The sequence below is a fragment of the Eumetopias jubatus genome, unplaced genomic scaffold, assembly GCF_037043125.1.
Source record: "Eumetopias jubatus isolate StellerSeaLion01/CBP00866 unplaced genomic scaffold, mEumJub1_p1.0 scaffold_2, whole genome shotgun sequence".
Lineage (NCBI taxonomy): Eukaryota > Metazoa > Chordata > Mammalia > Carnivora > Otariidae > Eumetopias > Eumetopias jubatus.
Genome location: NW_028274808.1, coordinates 167,939,992 through 167,962,556, shown reverse-complemented (window position 1 = coordinate 167,962,556; position 22,565 = coordinate 167,939,992). Strand labels below are relative to the sequence as shown.

Here is a 22,565-nt window from a genome sequence, read left to right as displayed (position 1 = left end):
TTGCTGTATCTGGAATTCCCTCCTCTGTTTAGCAAACTTCTCCTTGTCCTTCAAAATTTAGAGCCAGAATTTCCTTTTCGAGGAAACCTTCCCAGATCCTTTCTGATTTAGGTCCCCTCCTCTGTGCTCTCTGTGATTAACTTGGCCTCTTGCCCATATCACACAAGTGCTGTGCTGTGGTATTGGTTTACTTGTCTTTCTTTCCCACAATCTGTGTCATATTCATTCTTTTTATCCTCCATGCCAAACATGGGGCCTGTCACATAGCAGGTCTCATTAAGTGCTTGTTGGAAGAATTAATTTTTTTTAAAAAAGATTTTATTTATTTATTTGAGAGAGAGAGAGAGAGCGCGCAAGAGCATGAGCAGGAGAAGGGCTAGAGGCAGAGGGAGAAGCAAGCTGCCTGCTAAGCAGGGAGCCCCACATGGAGCTCCATCCCAGGACCCTGGGATCATGAACTGATCCTAAGGCAGACGCTTAATCAACTGAGCCACCCAGAATACTTAATTTTGTAAGTAGAACCACAGGGCTTATGGAGCCCCTGGAGAAAAATAGCAAAGAAAACATTTCTGAGGCTTAACGAGTAGACATTTTACGGCTTGGACATTGACAGGGAGGACCACCTGGGAGCTGGAGAAGAGGGAAAAATTGCTTTGCCAGCCTCTCTTCTTAACTTACACAGCCAGAGTGCAGGACAGGTGAAACTGAAACAAGAAAAACTACACTTCCCGTCATGCCTCACGGCTCGGCTATCGGTTTCCCCTCTTCGTCACCGCCCCTTCCCCACGGAAGTGAAAGGAGCACTTCCGGGTTTGGCAATAACCTGCGCCCGGCGGCGGCGTTAGGTCGGCCTTGTTGGGTCTTGCCCCGAAGCTCCGCCTCTCTCCGGTTTTTCTAGAAACCCGGTTTTGCACTTGGTGGTGTTGTACAGGTATTTCCCGGCCACTTCGGGTGTTCTCAAGGCGATTTGCTGCGCTGGAGCGGGCGAGACTTTTCTGTTGAGATTCGGAGTTCCCGTAGGGTGCGGCGGGCTTGTGGCACGGGGCAAGGAGACCGGTTACCGGATTCGTGGCCCGTGCTGACATTCCCTTTCTTTCCTTCCCGATTGCAGCGTCCCAGACGGGTGTGTGGGTCTCCCATGGCGGATACGGCCCCTAACGGCCCCCAAGGGGCGGGCGCAGTGGTAAGTGAGCGAGCAGGGTCTTCTGGCTTGATTTACTAGAGTTAGGAAGGAGCGGTAAGTGTCTCCAAGTCTGTTCGGAGACGTTCCACCTCAGTGCTTAAAGGGACTGGGATTAGTGATTGAGGTGGGGGGTAGCATAGAGAGGAGAGGTCTTGAGCAGAGATGTAGAGGAAGCTACAAGTTTTCTGTTTCTTAAGCCACGGTGGGCCGGGCTGGAGCAGGTGGCTCTCAGCTGTATGCCAAGGAAATCCGGCCTTCTTACCCGCCCCCCCGCCCCCCGTTTCTAATTGTCTTAGGTTCCAAGGTTGAAGATGCCAGCTGAGGTGGTGCCGTGACACAGGCCTCGTTCCGCACACCCATGCTAGCAGAGAACGCCTCTGCCCGTTTTATGCCATTATATGGAAATTATGCAGTGGGGGAAGAGCAGTCTTCTTTTTTTTTTTCTTATCATCATTTTCTCCTTCTTTACGAAGAGAGATAACTAGGCTTCTGTAAATATTTTATTCTTAACATGCAGATCTGCTTACTAGTTATTTGTACCGAAAGCGTTATTGCTCTGTAATCTTAAACACTATGAATATGTGAATTGAGCATGTCACTTTTTTCCCCTTTAAACATTTTACAACATTTCCATTTATAGACAGTTTTCTTTTTTCTTCATTTTGTTGAACGCTTTGAGAATTATTTGCATACACAATGATGGCTAATTCATAAAATACTTAAGTATTCTACAATACCACAATGCAGTTATTGCTGCAATTTTTGCAATTAAATTTGAAAAATTTAACATTGATACATGTTATTACCTGATTTAGAATCCATATTCAAATTTCCTCCGTTGTCTGTTAAAGCTGCTTTCTCCTTATCCAGGATTTAATCCAAACATGCATTGCTTTTACTGGTCTTTAGAATCTTTAGTCTAGAATAGTTCCCTTTACCTTCCTGGTGCCATTTTTGACTGTCAAGAATTCAGACTTGTTTTGCTTCTCAAATTGAAGTTGCCTGTTTTTTTCCCCTCATGACTAGATTCAAGTTAAACATTTTGTCAGGAATATTACATAAGTGATATTCTGTCATTTTCAGTGTGTTATATGTTTCAGGAAACATTTTATGTTAATTTATGTCATCATTGGAGAGAAGTTTGATTATTTGGTTCAGGTGGTATCCAGCAGACTCTCCATTGTAAAGATACCATTTTTCTTTTGTAATTAAAAAGTATTCTGTGGCATGATGCTTTGAGACTGTGTGAATAGTTTTTCACCTCATTAGGTTTTCATCTAAAGTTTCATTGATGTTTTTTGCCCAAACTATTTATAACATGGCTGGATTGTTGACTCTTAAAGTGTAAACCAATACACTTTTTTTAAACCTTTTTTTATTGTATACTAAAATGCAGATACATAAAAGTGTACAAAATGAAATGAATAGATCAGTGATTTATTACAAAATAAACACCCTAACCAAATAGATTTCATTGTATTTTATTTTTAAAAATATTTTGTTTTATTTATTTTTTAAAGATTTATTTATTTTAGAGAGGGAGAGCACGTGCACAGTGGGGAGGGGGGCAGGGAGAGAAACTTAAGCAGACTCTGCTGAAATCAGACCCCAACTTGAGGCTTGACCTCACCACCCTGAGATCGTGACCTGAGCCAAAACTAAGAGTTGGAGGCTTAACCCACTGCACCACCCAGGCACCCCAAAAAGATTTTATTTTTAAGCAATCTTTATACCCGATGTAGGGCTTGAATACACAACCCCGAGATCAAGAGTTGCATGCTCCGCTGACTGAGCCAGTGCACCTAAGCTTAAATTTTAAACATGTTCTAAAATTAAATTTCAGACTATGGTGTAAAGTCTGAATATTTGTAGAGAGTCTGAGTACAGTAAGCCAAATTCATTCTTCCACTTGACTATGGGCGATCATTTAAATTTAGAGGAGTCACAGTATAGTAGGTTTGGATACAATAAACCAGGCATATTTCTGAAATTACCCGCATATTGTTAAAAAGACATGCTGTGAAACATCTTTGGATTTTAAAATGTACTTGTATTTTTTTTCCAAAAGTTTTTCATATCTTTCTTTTTTTTTTAAAAGATTTTATTTATTTATTTGACAGACACAGCGAGAGAGGGAACACAAGCAGGGGGTGTGGGAGAGGGAGAAGCAGGCCTCCCGCTGAGCAGGGAGCCTGATGCGGGGCTCGATCCCAGGACCCTGGGATCATGACCTGAGCTGAAGGCAGACGCCTGACAACTGAGCCACCCAGGCGCCCCTCTTTTTTTTTTCTTAATTAAAGATTTATTTATTTATTTGAGACACAGGGACAGAGCATGAGCGGGGGGAGGGGCAGAGGGAGAGGGATAGGGACAAGCAGACTCCTCGCTGAACAGGGAGCCCTATGTGGGACCCGATCCCAGGATCCTGGGATCATGACCTGAGCAGAAGGCAGACGCTTAACCGACTGAGCCACCCAAGCGCCCAGTTTTTATATCTTTCAAAAGATAATTAAGTTAGATTGCTTAGAGAAGTGTTTTAGACTCCACATTAAGATTCATTAGTGAGTTTTGAAATCCATTTAGTGAAAACACTATTTCTAAACATTAAAGAGAGTACAAAATACCAAAATCCGTTATACATGGGGAAGATACTGTTTTGTGAAACTTCTTTATAGAAGTTTATATGTCCATGTGTGTTTGTATTTGACTTTGATGTAAAAATTATTAACATAGATTCTGTCAGAAAATGTAAAAGCCACTTTAGGATTTGAAGACGATACATTTTGAATGAGAAAACAGATTTTAAGTGATTCTATTGGTGATAATGGATCCATCTTTGGCAAACGCAGCAAGGGCAAAGATAGAATGAGAAAACAAGGAGAATAAAGTGGGATATGGGAGTTTACTTTAGGGCCAATGAAATAGAGTAAGATGAATGGGAAAGCTTCCAAGGGGATGAAGAAAGTCATAAAATTGGAGAGGCAGGTGCTATTTAACATTTCACAGCCATATTTTGAACACTTAGAGTGTATGTCAGGCCCTTGTGTATATGTAAGCAAATTATAATGTAGTGAGTGACTATTACCATGGTTTTACATTTCTGCTTTGTAAGGTTTATTCAATGCAAACTGGCTTTATGTAATGCCTTTTTACTCAGATCTGAAGCCTTCCTATTTGAATTTGAGATTTCTAAGAATAGGCATTATGGTTCTCTTGAGAGCAATTAGTTCTTATTTAACATTCTTTTAAAATAGATGAAGCCGGTATTACGAGTGTGGAAGGAATACAGATAATTGTAGTTAAATTTCTGTTCAAAGGTTTCTTTCTTAATTAGTCTTTATTTTTTTAAATATCAACTGGTATTTTTCTATTTAAGTACTTCTGCTGCTTTCTGCATCAAAACTATAAGGTGTTTGGAGGTGTTGCTGAGCATATAGGTTAAACATTTGCCTTAGGAGTTTTCATTTAATGATCTCAAATAATTGCTACAGGGTTGTTAAAACATTTTTAATAGGAATAAGACGATGTGATCTTCATCCTTGGAAAGATAATTTGCAGGCTTAGTTTACTACAGTATTTTTCTTTTTAAATTTAGCAATTCATGATGACCAATAAACTGGACACGGCAATGTGGCTTTCTCGTTTGTTCACAGTTTACTGCTCTGCTTTGTTTGTCCTGCCTGTTCTTGGGTATGTATTACACAGATTTTCTGCCTTTGATATTCAGTTGTTTGGTTGGTTTTTCTGGACTACCTTTTATTTGCAAGACTTGTTAAATTGCAAGAGGTTCTGGGACAGATAAAGCACAGGTCTCATGCTTTAGGTGCTAATAATTCAGTTATAGTACCAACTGGAGGAATATTTTATGTCATGTGCTTTATGAAAGCTGACATCACGTTGAAAATCAGAAAGAAAATGGGTGTGTGGGGATGAGAGGAGTTCATATCTTTTTCATTTTTGATTTTTTAACTTAAAAGGAGGAGGACTCCTTTATAAAATTCAGTTGGGTATACATATGAAGTGATGCTTCTAAGAAGGTATAATAGGTTCAAGTAATTTTTTTCTATGGACAAGTGAGAGATTTAGGTGTTGTGCAATTATGATGCAATCCACAAAGGAGGAAGAGACACGGTAGTTATGTCCCATGATAACCTCTCCTCTGGTAATTTGCAGGTTGCATGAAGCTGCAAGCTTTTACCAGCGTGCTTTACTGGCAAATGCTCTTACCAGTGCTCTGAGGCTGCACCAAAGATTACCACATTTCCAGTTAAGCAGAGCATTCCTGGCCCAGGCTTTATTAGAAGACAGCTGCCACTACCTGCTCTACTCACTCATCTTTGTCAATTCCTACCCTGTTACAAGTATCCTTTCTGTGCCTTTTTGACAAAGGCGTCACCTACCGAGTGTATAGGAGATCTCTTTGGATTATTTTTTGCAATAGAAACGGTTCAGCAGTGAGGGTTTCTGTGAACCTGGGTTGGTTGGTTTGTTGACACTTAATTTGAATGAAGCTACATTTAGTGTAAGAATTTCTGACTCTAAAATGTGAAATCTAAATTTGAAGAGCTGACATGGGAATTTTAAATTTTGTATCTTTGTTCTTGCCTCTTGTAAACTTCTCTATTAGCGATGGATATTTTATTTTATTTTATTTTTTATTTTTTTAAAGATTTTATTTATTTATTAGAGAGAGAGAATGAGAGATAGAGAGCACAAGAGGGAAGAGGGTCAGAGGGAGAAGCAGACTCCCCGCTGAGCAGGGAGCCCGATGTGGGACTCGATCCCGGGACTCCAGGATCATGACCTGAGCCGAAGGCAGTCGCTTAACCAACTGAGCCACCCAGGCGCCCTAGCGATGGATATTTTAAACTTCAGATTCCAAGCGCGGGACTATGGAGGACTTACTTTAGTATTTACACTTGTTTTTCATTTAATTCACATCTTTGGGCAATTGTCCATATGTCTTTAAAAAAAAAGAGAAATCCTCAGCTCTTTCAACTCCTAGTGAGCTAGAAACAAATGGAAATTCAAGAAATAACTTATTTAAGCAGAAGATTGGATAATTAATAAATGCAATAAAAATTTAGTATTTACTGTGGATAGAGTAGAAAATAAGGACACACGGATAATCTTTGGAGCTAAGGAGAATGAAATAACTCATTTGGAATTGTATGTTTATACATTTCAAAAGTGTGTTGGATGATAATAGGTTTTCTCAAAAGGCTGGGGAGGGTTGGGGGGGAGAGCTGCAGTTGAGTATGTTTGGGAAGCACTGGATTAAACAGTTTTTAGTAGGTTTCTTTACTACAGGACTTTGATGGGCTAATGTGCATTGTGAGGCCAAAGAGTGACTGGCGTCTCACAATCTTTGTTGTTTTTTTTTTTTTTAGAGCACTAAATGAAAAAACTATGTAGCCAAGAATACTGTATCCAGCTAGGCTGTCATTGAAAATAGAAGGAGAGAGAAAAAGCTTCCAGGACAAACAAAAACTAAAGGAATTTGCAAACACGAAACCAGCCCTACAAGAAATACTGAAAGGGGTCCTCTGAGCAAAGAGAGAGCCTAAAAGTAACGTAGACCAGAAAGGAACACAGACCATACCCAGGAACAGTCACCTTGCAGTCATTTTAATAGTTCTGTCCCCACTGTTGTCCCTCTGTCCTCCACAAAGTATTTTGTGCTTTAAGTGCTGCTCTTAAGAGTTCTTAAATGTTTCTGATAATAATCATAAATAGTGCATGTGTCTACATAACTATACCTAATGCAAAACACAATAAAATATGTCTCTAGGGCTAAATATTACCTATTTAGATAATACTTTGTATGTTCGTGAAGTATCAAATTTTAAATAGATTTTTAAAAAGTCTTAAGGAAAAGAGAATAGGTAACTGAAATTTTTTGAGTATTTTGTCAGCGCATACAAACTTGGCATATTTAATCCTTGCAATACTGAAAAAAATCATACTGAGCATTATATATTTTTTTAAGATTTTATTTATTTATTAGAACACCATTGTGGGGGGCAGAGGGAGAGAGAGAAGCAGACTTCCCACTGAGCAGGTAGTCCAATGTGGGGTTCCTTGATCCTAGGGCCCTGAGATCATGACCTGAGCTGAAGGCAGAGACTTAACCAACTGAGCCACCCAGGTGCCCAGAGCATCACATTGATAAGGCCATTGAGGCTCAAAGAGTTTCAGATAACTTGCCTGACATCACATGGGCAAGCACATAGTAATGCTAACAAGGTCTATCTGACTTTTTTTTTAAAGGTTTTTTTTTTTTTTTTTAATTTATTTGACAGAGAGAGAGAATACAAGCAGGGGGAGTGGGAGAAGGAGAAGCAGGCTTCCTGCACAGCAGGGAGCCTGATGCAGGGCTCGATCCTAGGACCCTGGGATCATGACCTGAGCCGAAGGCAGACGCTTAACGACTGAGCCACCCAGGTGCCCCAAGGTCTATCTGACTTAAAAGGTCTACCTAATTTACAGTTAATGTATGAGTAACACTTAAGTATAGTTTTGAAATAGTTCTCTCTGTACGTGGACAAAGCCAGTCCACACAGCAGGTGGTCACTAAGTTTTGTTGAGTGAATCCTGAGTTGATGCCAAATGGGGCTCATGACCAGTTAAGACAACCTCTCTGCCTTTTCTATGCAATTGGTTGTTTGCTAGCCCCTCTCTCTGGGAATGTTGAAGATTAAGGATTTCATGTTCCTTAAATTCCTCTTTGGGGTGGAGGTTGGGGAGTAGTGAGCAATAGGAATAGCCTAAACTAGTAACTGGCAATAAATACTAATCTGATTCTTAAAGTAGTTGGGTATTAGGTTAGTAAATAAAGGTGAGCCCAAAGTCATTACCAAGTTGTGTTCTGATCTTTGTTTTTAAAAAGGTGATGCTGTCCTTGTCTGACAGTGATAGGTACTTAAACCCTTTACATTTTCTGAATAGTTTAAAGGTGACATTGAAAGCTAAAATTATGAATCTCTTATCAAGGATTTGTGAACTATAGAATGTTAGCTGTAAGAAAACTCAGAAATCTGTAGCTTTTTAAAAAATATTTGAGAGAGAGAGCAAGCACGCACGCCCAGGAGGTGGGGGGCGGGGAGAGGGAGAATCTCCAGCAGACTCCCTGCTGGAGGAGCGTGGAGGCCGGCTGAGCACAGAGACAGACTCAGGGCTCCAACCCATGACCCAAGATCATGACCTGAGCCAAACTTAAGAGTTGGATGCTTAACTGACTGAGCCACCCAGGCACCCCCCCCTTTTTTTTAAAGATTTATTTATTTGAGAGGGAGGGGGAAATGAGCAGGGGAGAGGGAGAGAAATCTGTAGCTTTGATGAAACTTAGCCTAGGAGATGAAGTTAGTGTCGGAGCCCTGATTGGAACCCAGATATCTTGATTGTCCTTTCAGCGTTCTGTTTTCATTACCTGCATTGCTTCTACTGAATCAGGCTTCAAGTTAGGGTATGTGTCAAAAGTTTAACTCCTTAAGAAGCAACAGAATTTTACAGTGGCCTTGGAGAGGAGAGGCTTGTAGCTTTCATCGTTCCGGAGGGATCTATGATGGATTAAAAAATGTGAAACTATACATGGTCTCTGCTGAGGAAATTGGCATTTTAGTTAATTCTTGTGTCGGGGAAAAATTGGTCAGGATGCCAATTTGGAGAACTATATTGGAGAGGTAGGGTTTTCCTAATCCTCGGGTATAGGTCACTGTCTTGCTTGCCAGTTGGAATTAGGCATTTTTGGATCCTAATGAGTTATGGTGGTTATGAATTTGGAACTCCTTGTGTTACAGTAATCACCATTTCCCATCACGCCAAAGCTTTCAGGTAGTGTAGAAAAATATCATGGTTCATTTCTTAGAAACTGCACATACTTTTTTTTTTTAAATGAGGGTAATTTAAACTTTTTTTTTTTTTTTTTAAGTAAACTTGACACCCAACATCAGGCTTGCACTCACAATGTTGAGATCAGGTCACATGCTCTACTGACTGAGCCAGCCAGGCACCCCAGAAACTGCAAATACTTTTAGGACGCATATTTTTGCCATTCATAATGGACTAACAGTCTCTCATTTTATGAAAATATTTGACAAGTTTTGTTGTTCTTGTTATCAGCCTGGCAGAAGTTGGGGTAAATAGGGTCTTTTGAGCAATTTTTATTTTTCAAAAAGCTGAATGAAAATTGCATATTTATCCATGACATAAAGCCAAACAGTTGAACTCAAATAGGTGTCTGTAATTAAACTGATGAGACTCTCAATTAACTGTACTACACAAACCCAAATATATATACACTTATTATTTGTACCGATTGAAAGCACATGAACTGTACAAGCTTGATTGGTACCGTATCTTGAAATAATGGGGATCTTATAGGAAAGAAATAATGAAAGATCTTTAGTTGAGGAAAATTGGGGAAGTACTTTTTAAAAGGTTTTTATTTTTATTTTTTTTTTACGTAAACTCTACACCCAATGTGGGGCTTGACCTTATCGCCTCGAGATCAAGTACCACCCTGAGATGGAGTCCTGTGCTGTACTGACTGAGCCAGCTGGGGCACCACCGAAGAAATAGCTTTTAAACCATTACCCCAGACTCTTTCCTAAGCAGCTGTGATGGGGAAAGCAGGACCAAAGACTCTTTATACTTGAAGGCCAAATTATTCTGGCCAGGATGGCCATTGTGGGATTAAAAATTGTAATATTTTGAGGTGGCCTAGATTTCAGTTGAATTTAGCAAATGTTTACAATATTTTATTATCTAATAGAAAAAAAAACTTTCGCTATTAATAAAACTGTGAGCTTTAGAAAATGAAGTTGTTTACAGGTAGAAAAATAAAACTTCATTTGGTTTTACAAAGTAAAACAAAACAAAAGCCATCACTGAAGTCCTTTTAGCAGATGCTGGTTCAGATATATATTGGGCATAATACATAGCCTGTTTTGCAGAGTACTTGATAAATGTTAAATATTTTCCTTAATTGTTTTCTCCAGTGAGTATTTTCCCAGTCTTGTTATTCTCTTTGCTTCATGCCGCCACATACACGAAAAAGGTCCTTGATGTAAGTAGAGCTATGCTGTTTTTTTGACTCCTGGATTGCAGATTGTTGGCTTGAATTTAGTTCTGAGACATTTTTGTATTTGTCTCAAAAATTTCCTTCAATCCCTGCAAACTTGTTGTAAATTATTAGTGACTTAAAAGTTTTAAGTTTGAAATTTTTTATTTAAGTTTCATAAAATACATTTTGTGAAGGATTGTATTGGATTGTATTGCAGAATACCCCCCAGTTCCCAGAGAACTTCTGAAGTTTGAAATCTCTTTTTTTTTTTTTTCTTAAAAAATCATTTAGGTTTGGTAAGTTGTCAGAGATCTCTTGTTCTGTCATTGTTTAATTTTAACATACTGGGTAAGTAGAGTGTACTGAATTTCTTTTACATTAGTGTTCAGAACTGCTACTTTCTGAAAATATTTTCTTAGTTCACTTAAGTGTGCCAGGCGGGTTGACTGCATATGCGTTGACATTTGAATTAAAATATCCAAATATTTGCCTTGCATTGGCCTGTTTCTTTATCCCTACAGTTCTTTGGTCACAGCAGTAATTGGACTCTGTAATTTCTTTTATTTAGCTAAGGATTCACAAATACCTTAACTGTATTACTAGGTAGTCCGATTTTGTTATGGTTAGATAGAAGTAATCACCATTTTTTTGTGAAATGATCTAGTCTTTTTTTTAACAAAAAATAAAGCATGAAAATGACTTACTTAAGCTGTCTTTTTATTTTTCAAATACACAAAATACAACAAAGCAGGAAAATACACTAAATTTTACATTATTTTGCAAACTTTTATATTACTATTTCCAAAATAATTGTCTTTTAGTTGCATTACCCGTTGGATATGCTATTTATCTAAAGAAAGAAAATAATTGAGTAATCAAAAATGCTTCATTATTTCTAATACTTGTTTTCTTATGTTTTAGGCAAAGGGTTCAAATAGTTTACCTCTGCTGAGATCTATCTTGGATAAATTAAGCTCTAATCAACAGAATATTCTGAAATTCATTGCTTGTAATGAAATATTCTTGATGCCTGCTACAGTTTTTATGCTTTTTAGGTAAGAATAAAAATACATTTGTTTTGAGAGGCAGATGACTAAGTGAATATATTAAATACATTAACTCATTTTATCCTGCTTAAACCTGTTAGATACTGATGTGCAGAGCTAGCTTTATCCTAGCAACCATTTTTCATTTTATCATAGAGAACCTGAGACGTTATGGTAAACCTTAGGAACTTGTCTTATTTATCATTCCTTGTGATATACCATTTAACATTTTGAAAATTAATTTTAGAACTGCTGCCTTTGAAAGAATCTTGGGAAGCCTAGTCTAGTGTATCTGCCACTATTTAGATGATTTTTCTTTTAGAAATTTTTCAAAAATATTATGGTCTGGTATTAATAGCTGCCTGCTATCATCTCCATGTTTTGTTTGTATCTTTTTTTTTTTAAGATTTTATTTATTTGAGAAAGAGATAGCGAGAGAGAGCACTACAGGGGAGGAGAGCATGAGCTGGGAGCAGAGGGAGAAGCAGGTTCCTTGCTGAGCAGGGAGCCCGACTCGGGGCTCCATCTCAGGACCCTGGGATCATGACCTAGCCAAAGGCAGATGCTTGACGGACTAAGCCACCTAGGCGCCCCTTGTTTGTATCTTAATGATAGAAGTAATGCATGAATAAAGAAAGCTGTCCTGTTAAAAATTAGAACATCAGGCTAGTACTGACCCTCCCCATCAAGATTCTTGCATTTACATTTGAAAACTACATTTCTGGTGAGATGGGTGGGAGAATGGGTGAAATAGATGAAGGAGTGCACTTGTGATGAGCACTGGGTGATTAAAATTAAAACTGAACCAAAAAAAAAAAAAGGAAAGGGGAGGAGCATAAAAGCTTTGGTTACCAAGTCAGAAGTTCTTCTCTGTCTCTATTAATGTGTTTATCTTCTTTGTTGTAGAAAAAAAAATTACTAGCTTCAGAGCCAAATTGGAAAATATGAATAATTCAGATTAGCAGGAAAAAAATAAAACTACATTTCTGCCTGGATTATTGCTTTTTTAGTTTTTCCAATAAGAGGACATTACAGATAAAAGCTAAAATATCATTTGACTCTAAGCTGTTGCAGTTCTCTCCTCTCCTCCTATGTGTATGTGCATGTAGTACTTGAAAAATACATATACAGACACATAGGAAATGCATATCATGGGTGTGGGGTTTTTTGTTGTTTTTTTAGTTTTTAATTTTGCATCAGAAGTGCCATAATGCATCAGTTCTCTGCATCTTGCTTTTTTTTACTCCTACAGTATGTTTTCATGACCTATTTATGTTGATAGATACAATTCTGGTTTGTTCCATTTAATGACCATACAGTGTTTGGTCATATTCATAGGCTGCATTTTACTACCTGTTCCCCTGATGATGGGGAAACATTTGTTTCCAAAGTTTTGCTTTTCCAAATATTGATGGAGTAAACATCTTCTTACCTTTTTTTTTTTAAATTTTTGTGTATTTTAAGTCATCTCTCCTCCAGTGTGGAGCACAAACTCAGGACCCTGAGATCAAGAGTTGCATGCTCCTCCAACTGAGCCAGCCAGGCGCCCCTCTTTACCTTTCTGCTTCTACTTTTGTGCCTGCGTTTTCTCTAAACCAGAATTGATTTTGCTGAGTGTAAGCTAAGTGCATTTTATATTTAATAGATGATGCCATATTGTCCTTTAAGATGTCAGTATTAGCTGTTTTCCATAATCTCATTAACTTGTAAAAACTTATCTTTGTTTATGAAATATTTCATTTTTGTGTGCATTGCTTAATAGTGAGATTTTTGCATGTCTGCCTCTTCAGCAGTCTGTAAGCTAGTAACAGTTTTATAGATTTCCTCATAAATGCCTTCGTTCCATTCTTTTAAGTAATGTTTTTCTCTGGAGACTCCGGGATCACTGCATGTTGTTCAGGTCATAGGATCATAAGTTAGATAATATAATCTAAATAAAGTCTGGGAATGGCACAATGGAAAGACTTCTTATTGGATGTTAGGGCCCTGGATTCTAGTTGATGTGATCATTAACTTAACCTTTTGAGCATTGATTTTTCACATTTAAAAAACTTAAATCTTAAACTGATGTTAATTTTCAAGATTATTGTAAGAGATGAGAATTTACTGGAAATATTTAAATAGAGAAAAATCACTTTGTTATTCTAGAAGAGTATAGTAAGATTATAAGGTTTTATTCAGTCCCTAGTAGGAAAAGCTGTTGATGCTTTAATATGTCACTTGCATATAACACAGACTATAAAATTAAAAATAATTTAAAATCATTATTCCTTAGATGTTCCCTCCGTGATAGAAGCACAATCTAATATTAGAAGGCTTCATTAAGTTACATTTTTCTGAGTAATGCTTCAAGCTTTGTATTTAAAAATGAAGGTAAAGTCTGTGAGTTTATCTTATATGTACATGAACATGAGTGTAAAAAAAGATAAAAGGATGAGATCTTGGTAGCTTTATTCATTAGTAGAGGGCTTGTTACATAATAGGAATGCATAATATGAATTGCTTGAAGCTGTAAAAAGAATGAGGTAAATTTATGGTGCAGATAATCTTCAAGATATAATAAGTTTAAAAATTTATTAAGAACTGTGTAGGGTGTTCCCTTTTATATTTTGGGGTGTGTTTGTGTATTTAAGGGCATAGAAATGTTTTTTTCTGCGTCAGTTTCTTCATCTTTGAAATGTGATAATGCCCCTTCCGTCTTAGAATTGTTGTAAGTGGATTCAGTGAATTGTAAAGTGAGCACTGTATTAGTGTTAGTCATTATATACACTTGTACATGTGAATTTCTGGAAGGATATATTAGAGACTGAGCTGTAACTCTGAGGAAGGAGCTAACTTGGATGATGGAAAATTTGTTTTTCATTGAATATTCCTTTCTGTATCTTCTGTAGTATGTGTTTTTTTCAATTTGAAGAGTTAAAGATTTGTCACAGGAGTTATTGGGGAAAGTGGATGTAACATTTAGTTTAGTGATTAGTTTGTAATCACAAATCTTTATTATGAAAGTAATCACAATTTAGAAGAAAAGGTAAAAATTAACTTTAAAAACCACATTGGCATCTCTTAACGTATTTCTTCAAAAAGTTTTAAAATATAGTTATCATAATACGTATAATTTTATACTCTGCATTCTTCAAAGTTGCTCTGTGGTTTTCGTAATCAAGATTTTAGGTAGTTGCATATTAACTCTATCAAGTAAAGATAATATATTTAGCCTTGCTACCTCACTATCCAAATAGTGATGCATTTAATTTGTAGTGCTTGGGTAGTGAATGTCTTAACCCAGATAATCTTTCCTAGGAAAGAATTCTTGACTTAGAATTGCATAACTAGTAAATGGCTCTTGGGTATTATAAAGGTGCTTTTTAACCAAGCAAAATAGTAGAATAAGCTATGCAAATTTACTAGGGAGCCTGTGTGATTTTACTGGTTTTTTTGTTTGTTTATATAAGATGAACCACTTTTCATTTACTATGTTAAAAGTTTCAAAATTTGATGATCAATTATCAGTGGTAATTATGGAAGCATTTATACACTTTCTTTTGAAAGATTTTATTTATTTGAGAGACAGAGTGGGGGTGGGGGGCAGAGGGAGAGGGAGAGGGACAAGGAGACTCCCTGCTGAGCAGGGAGTGTGACCTGGGACCAAGCCCAGGACCCAGAGATCATGACCTGAGCTGAAGTCAGAGGCTTAACCAACTGAGCCGCCCAGGCACCCGTATACATTTTCTCGTTCATTTAATAGCTTTTAAACTTTTTTAAAAGTAATACATACATGAATGTATGTTTATAAAAATTTAAGCAATAACATTTTACTCCTTAGCAATCATATAAATTCTTTTATTTCATTTTTTTTTTTTTTAAGTAAGCTTGGGGCTTGAACTTAAAACCCCAAGATCAAGAGTCGCATGCTCTACCAACTGAGCTAGCCAGGTGCCACTCTTTTATTTCCTTTTTTGGAATAACTTCGATTTAGAGGTGCCTGGGTGGCTTAGTTGGTTAAGTGTCCAACTCTTAATTTCTGCTCAGTTTATGATCTCGGAGTCATGAGATCAAAGCCCCGTGTTGGGGTCTGTGCTCAATGGGGAGTCTGCTTCTCTCTCTCCGCCTTTCTCTGCCCCTTCCCCTGCTTGTACCCTTGCTCTCTCTCTCTAAAGTAAATAAATAAATCTTAAAGAAAAAAGAATAACTTTGATTTAGACATGATAGGTATTACCATGATCATTTCTTATTTTATTTATTTTTAGAGAGAGAGTGAGCGCACACATGTGCGCCAAGCAGGTGGGGAGGGGCAGAGGGAGGGGGAGATAGAAAATCTTAAGCAGTCTCTGTGCCCAGCACTGAGCTGGACATGGGGCTCCATCTCACAATCCTGAGATCATGACCTGAGCCGAAATCAAGAATCGGACGCTTAACTGACTAAGCATCCAGGCGCCCCTACCATGACCATTTAATGAATGAAGACACACATTCTCCAATTAAATTGCTCTAAGTTTTGAGAGTATACATATGAATTGATCATGTATATTTCTTAACCTTGTATTTGTTTATTTCAGTGGGCAAGGAAGTTTGCTCCAGCCTTTTATATACTATAGATTTCTTACTCTTCGATATTCCTCTCGAAGAAATCCATATTGTCGGTAAGCTGGTGATTAGTTTAAATGTTTTATTTGTTGAGAGTATTGTGAAATACAGCATTTATAACTTATGAGAGTTGTGTAGCTTTTATGTTAGAATTTAGAAGCAAGTGATATTTTTGTAAATTTAAGTTCCAGGCCTTAGTAGGGTTGTTGAGGAGGTGGTTGTATTTCTTTTTAGAAACTGAGACCAGATTTACCTTTATCTCTGCTAAAATAGTACTCAAAATAGTATTGAAGATGTCTAAGACATTAGTCCCAAACTCAAGGCACTTTCTTAATTGAAGAAACAAAACCGTATGTCAAATAATAAGGAAACAATAGTTCAGGATACAGTGTTCACAAACCAATATATGATGCATTGTTATGTTTGCTTTATCATATCAATACTGTAGTCCACAGGAAGGAGAGATCATTGAGCCAGAAAATAAAAAGAGCCCATGAAAGTTTCACAAAGTAGAGATTTTATTTTGTTCAAGAAAGATTAAAGCCTTTGAATAGACAGAATAGGTGAAAGTGTTTTAGATAGGAAGATAGTAGGAACTATCTTCAGAGGCAAGAAGGAGTAAGCTGTGTTTAAGGGACATTGAATAGACCTGTTTGACTATACCAGGGATTCTGAATGGTAAGTGGTTGCAGCTAAGATTAAAAAGGTGTATTGGAGCCAAATCATAAAATTTCTTGAATTTCAGGATAAGTTTGGAATTTATCTTTTAGATGTATGAGAATGGTAGTTTGGACATGATCATATTCTGATAGCCTTGTGCAGAATAGTTTGGAGTGGAAAAATGAGGAAGCAGAAATATTTTAATGAGTTACTATAACGTTCAGGAATGGAGGCTTCAGTGATATAGTAAGTTATGCATGTGGATCTCAGAAGTTAGAGTAAAACTGAAATGAATAGCTGTTTTTAATAGCTTCTTGGATATGTTACTGAGAATACTGTTAACATAGAGTTTGTTTACAAATTTAAAATAAATTCATTGTACAGTATAAGTCAGTCAGAAAGCCAGTGAGTGTTTTAGCATTGATCCTTAATTTCACGAGCAAAATAAAAAGAACTGAAAATGAATGCTGGTCCATCATTTGCCAGGTAGTGTAACTTTAAGCAAGTTAATATTTAAATTTTAATTTCTTCATTGGTAGAGGAGAAAATCTCCTCCTGGGGGTGAAATGAAGTAATGTTTTAAAAGTGTTTAGATTCTGTTATGTTTTTAATACATAGTTTATTTTCCTTTTTCTGTGATTCTGATTGTCCTTAGAGGGGCTTTTATACTCTGTTAGACAATATCTTTCTTACAGTACTTCCTAAAATAGAGCTTACTTCAGACATAGGTTCTTAACGAGTCCCTAGTCAGAAATAAATTCAGTTTTACTTGATTCCATGAGTTTTTGCCTCTTTTTTTTTTTTTCTGGTTCATGTATTCATTTCAGACAGTATCTTCTGGTGCCCTGCCCTATTATCCATTTTTCATCAGATTTGTTTTTCTCTGCTTCTTTATACCCTTTTTATCTCTACTCCCATTTTTCCCACGCCTTTAAATCAGATTAGCAGACAGAGAAATTTAGAAGTGTTCAGTGGGATGGAAAAGGGAAGGATAGCAGTGGATGCGGGTAACACAAATATGTGCGAATAAGCACTTTCAAAGATCTTGCGTAAGCACACAAAACAAAACAGTGGGAAGGTAATGGGAAATATTTGAGCTTATAAATATTGATAAACAGCCTATAAAACTACATTTTGTATGCTACACTTTTTTGTTAGGGATTTTGCCGGTTTGTACTGTTTTCACTCATCATGATATCCCTCAAGTTAGTGGTGTCAGTTCTTTGTAGGTGTCTGGTGTAGATGGGTCAGAGCTGTGCTGTCTACATGGCAGCCACCAGCTACGTTTGACCTTTTTTTGTTTGTTTGTTTTTTTAAGTAGGCTCCATGCCCAGTGTATAGCCCAACATGGGGCTTGAACTCACGACTCTGAGATCAAGACCTGAGCTGAGATCAAGAGTCAGATGCTTAACTGATTGAGCCACCCATGTGCCCCGCATTTGACCATTGAAATAAAAAGTTAATTAAAATTCATAAACTTTAAAACTCAGTTCCTGAGTCACATTAACCAGTTTCATGCTCTCAGAAGTCATGTGTGGCTGATGGTTACCCTATTCGACAGCGCAGAGAGACACTTTAATCATCACTGACCGTATATTGTCAGCACTGCTCCAAAGCAACTCTGCAACTTGGTCTAGATTATGCCAGGGATATGGCCAGGAATGAAAGAACTAGCCCTGTGACTTTAGGCAAGCCATTGACCTCTTCATGCCTCATCTGTAGCCTGAGGGGTTTGACTAGAGTATTTTCAAGGTGTTGTCTAGTTTTACTCATTAGAGTCATTTATTCAGAAGACAGTGATTGTGTGTTGGTGATAACACATTTATGTAGGATTGAAGTACTTGCTTTCTAGAGACTTAGAGCTGAGTGAATTAGACAGGTGTAAGGCTGTGATGGTGACAGTTCTGTGAAAGCACAGGAAACTGAGGGAGGCAGCTGAGAATTCATTGAGGAGGTGGTAGTAGAAGCCAAGTCTTTTGAAGTCAGTTCTGGCACATGGGTGCCTGAAAATGCATGTTGCTGGAGTTAAGGAAGTATATAGGGAAGTAATGAAGATTTGTGCCTGGAAGGTAAGACAGGGAATAGATCATGAAAGGGTTTGGAATTCATTTCAAGATAGGAAGAGCATTTGAAATTCATAATATGGAGGGTTTGAGAACATGATGAGATCTGATTTAGAAATATTCCAGAAGATGCATTACAGGCTCAGCAAGAGGAAGAGAGGACCACTTTGGAGACTGTGAGGGTAGTCCAGAGCCTGAACTAATTCCATGTAAGATAAAAAGGGGATAAATTTGAAAGATTTACCAGGTAGGAGCTTAGGGTTTGGGGAAGACTAAGATAAAGGAAGCCCCCCACAGGATACAGAAAGGTAGAACAGGAATTGTCTTTATGCAGGATGAGTCAGCACATAAAGTGTGAAAACTCAAAAGTGAATGATCAAAATTATTTTTGGTGATCTTTCAGGTATCTTGTAAATTATAGTTCAACCAGTATACATGATTTTGTGTCTGCTAGCCTATACAATGTGTGTGTGATGTGTACAGTATGTAATGAGTCCTTTGGAGACAGCAAGCACAGTAAAAGTCGAAAACCTGTTTTGGGCACAAATGTGCAAAATAACTGGAATATAGGAGTCATGGCAGAGAGTGGGAGAGGAAATGGAGCAGAAAATTAGATTAAGACCAGATTCTAGAAGCCGTTAGATGTTAAGGAGTTGGACTTTAGTCTAAAGGTAGACAAGAGCTGGTTTGATCAGTGGGCTAATCCAACTGGAAAATGGCATTTGTTGAGTATCTTCTATGCTTTCTCACTTAAATTACTCTATGACTGACTCCATGAAGTACATATTCCTATTTTATAGATGAGGAAAGCTCTGAGAATAGTAAGTGGGATTGCCCATAGTATATAATTTTGACTCTCTTGTTCTCTTTTTTAGAACTAGTTGAATTTACTAAAGTTAAATGTGAAAATGATGTGACTCTACTATAAAGATATAAATCACCCCTTATCTCAGCCCTTGGAGATAACCATTTATTAGATACTTTTGTTAAATGAACTAACTCCCCACCCTCGAAAAAAAAAACACACAAATGTTGATTTTGAGAATTTTACTTTGTGCGTTTCCTACAGTGCATTCTCGTTATTCCTTTTACTTTAAATTCTTTAGTGACTGTGGGAAATTCCTTCATCAGCATTTGCTTTGTATTCTTTTTCCTTTTGTGTCTGAATGAAAACTGTTTTATCTTGCAGGACCTTGTTTAATGAACTGAGGATTGTTGTTGAACATGTAATAATGAAACCTGCCTGCCCACTGTTTGTGAGAAGACTTTGTCTCCAGAGTATTGCTTTTATAAGCAGACTGGCACCAACAGTTGCGTAGTTTAACATCCAGCTAAGTTATATGTAGTAGAAAGAAGCATTTTTAGCAGTTGGTACTTCTGCTAGGGGTTGTTAATTCCAGGTGTAAAACTGACCTCAACCCAATTTACGTAAATGCATCTCAATGGAAAAATTACCATTTTCCTGGCATGTTAAATCAAGCCTTTTAAAAAAAAGTTCCCAAGAAAATTTTACTGTGCTGTGCTGGTTAATGGTTAAGGAAGTTTCTATCTTGTGATAAATGTATCAAAAATTTTTTTAAGTGCTGCTGTGCCTTTATCATGAAGTACATTTATTTCTCTTGTAAAAGTAGCTGTAAAATTTCTTTCAACCTAATTGGTACCCTAAATTTATATCTGGCATGATTTCATTATGGTAATATTAACATACATGAATTCATTATATTTTGAGCCCGTATTCTTTTTCCATTCAGTAATTTTGGTTGATGATTTTAAAAGAAACATTTACCACTGTATTCAATTTCAAATTGTTATTAAAATGATTTTCTGCTGCTTTGTTAGGATATATTTTGGATATACCATTATAAGAGGAATTCTGCATGCATCTTGCATCTTATGCTGTGATCTTCCAAAATTTTTAATGTGGCTTTGAATATTTTTTAAAAAGACTGAACTGTAAGCATGTTACCCGGTTGGGTCAATATATGGGGTCACAACTGTTTTACATCAGAAAGCCTTAGTAGTTACACAGCTTTCTTTCAGACACCCATTAAGTAACCTTTCTTAAATAGGAAACCCTTTTACAAATGTGGACACATAGATGATTAGTATTATCATAGCTTACAGAATTACTTAGATTCTTGACTACCAATTTTCTCGGTTTCTTAGGCTTGAATTTTCATAGACAGTTGCAGCAGTTCAGATGTCTTTTGAAAGGAATGTAACTGAAGATTGAGCATATGCCTGTGCTTGGTGTCTGTTCTGAAATAATAATGAAGATTATCCCGTAGATACATACTTACCCATCAAATCTGATTTAAAAGTTTAAATGGAAAGGTTTATAGGTAAGATAATTGATTGGGAATGGGGGTGGAAGAGGAATTGTGGGGGGAATAGTGTGCATTTTAATTTTGTAACGTGTAGGTAAATTTGGGAGTCTTGGGTGTATTATGCAGCTGTGATTTGAGTTGTATAATATGTTAAATCCTGTTTGTTGAGCTGCCATCAACTTCTTTATAAAATTCATTCTGATCTTTATTACTGTTGCATGATTGGGAATGTTTAAAACACTGCAAAAATTTTAGTACACAGTAACGTAATGGTTTTTGTAACCAGTTTTCTTCCGTCTGCATGTAATTGGATTTCTCAGATACATTCATTAGTAACTTGGCAATAACATCAGTTTTCTTTTTGTTCAACTTTCCCATCTGGAAATGTGGTATCTACTTGATAGCTCAACTGTAGCCAACTGTTTTTGTCTTTTTGTAATATTTATCTGCTAAATTAGAAAAGCAGCTTCATGCAATACACTTGATTGGGTTGGGTGGGTGGGTGTGTGGTTAGCCTCATTATCACTATATATGTAATCTGATGGTTTTAAGAACTAATTTTCTAGAGCAATAAAGTGACTATAATGTTAAGTAAACAGTATATTGATTCCTAATGATGTCTTTAAAAATTAAGTCTTGAATTATATCAAGAAATTTTGGCAGCTGAAGTCATATTTATTTTTAAGTTACTAGTTTTTTTTCTACAATTTTTTAAAATCTTGAGATAATTTTAGATTTATAGAAGAGTTGTAAAAACAGCACAGAGGGTTCTTGTATACCTTTTACTCAGCTTCCCCTTATATTAACATCTTACATAACTATACAGCATTTATCAAAACTAAGAAATTAACCTTGGAACAATACTATTAATTAAAGTATAGAATTTACTCAAATTTCACCATTTTTTCTGTTAATTTTCTTGTGAGCTGTTTTTACTGGTTGTCTTTTAATGACCTATGAGTATGTCTCTGTTTTGAGTTTTTCCTCTTTAGTTTGGAAATTACCACTGGTCAAAAAGATTTCCCTAGAGGAAATAATTTCATGTTGGTTTTGACAAAAATAATTTTAATATTAAAAAAACAACGTAGAATACCCTGTGCTTTAAAAGTTGAGGCTTTTTATCTCATAATAGGATTATATTTCTGATATGCTCATGTTGGACTGTTCTTTAATGGAAGGCTTGATTTTTAAATAAAATACTCCTCCACTCATGAAAAAGTAAATTTTACAATTTGAGCATTACTAGATGTTTAGTTTGCATGAGCTTGTAGCTAAGAATTCCGTGATATGTATATGTACAACCAGCTGATTTGGCATCTGGAATTATAGTTTAATATGTACATCTATCAAATTAAAATTAAGGAAATACTGTAGCAGTATATGGAATGAATGAAGTAGGAGAAACTATGCATAGCTGAACTTAATTTTACTTCCAGGTTTAAAAAAGTTAACACCCAGAATATTTAATTCTTTAGAAGTGGTATAGTGCTGTTCTTCTTCTAGTACTTTTAGATATTAAACCCTCTTGGACAGGTGGAAGGAAGCCTAACATAAAACCTACTTTTATTATAACAAGAATTCTATATTCCTTTTGTATACTTGATTCTTCATGAATTTAAACTCTATTTAATATCAGTC

At 36.7% G+C, this 22,565-nt stretch overlaps 1 protein-coding gene across 3 annotated transcripts; it reads left to right on the top strand.

Moving 5' to 3' along the window:
* The first annotated feature begins 819 nt into the window (after nt 1-819).
* TMEM33 (transmembrane protein 33) lies at nt 820-21,135 on the top strand. 3 transcript variants are annotated; one of them, XM_028088625.2, is made up of 9 exons: nt 820-931; nt 1,112-1,183; nt 4,779-4,873; nt 5,357-5,544; nt 10,183-10,250; nt 11,169-11,302; nt 15,850-15,933; nt 19,790-19,910; nt 20,767-21,135. In XM_028088625.2, exons 2-9 carry the CDS (start codon nt 1,139-1,141, stop codon nt 20,770-20,772), a joined length of 741 nt encoding a protein of 246 aa, XP_027944426.1. In that variant the 5' UTR covers nt 820-931; nt 1,112-1,138; the 3' UTR covers nt 20,773-21,135. The 3 variants fall into 3 exon arrangements, with proteins under 3 accessions (XP_027944426.1, XP_027944425.1, XP_087877310.1); XM_028088624.2 differs by having other exon boundaries at nt 19,790-21,135; XM_088021184.1 differs by lacking the exon at nt 820-931 and adding an exon at nt 943-1,021 and having other exon boundaries at nt 19,790-21,135.
* The last annotated feature ends 1,430 nt before the right edge of the window (nt 21,136-22,565 follow it).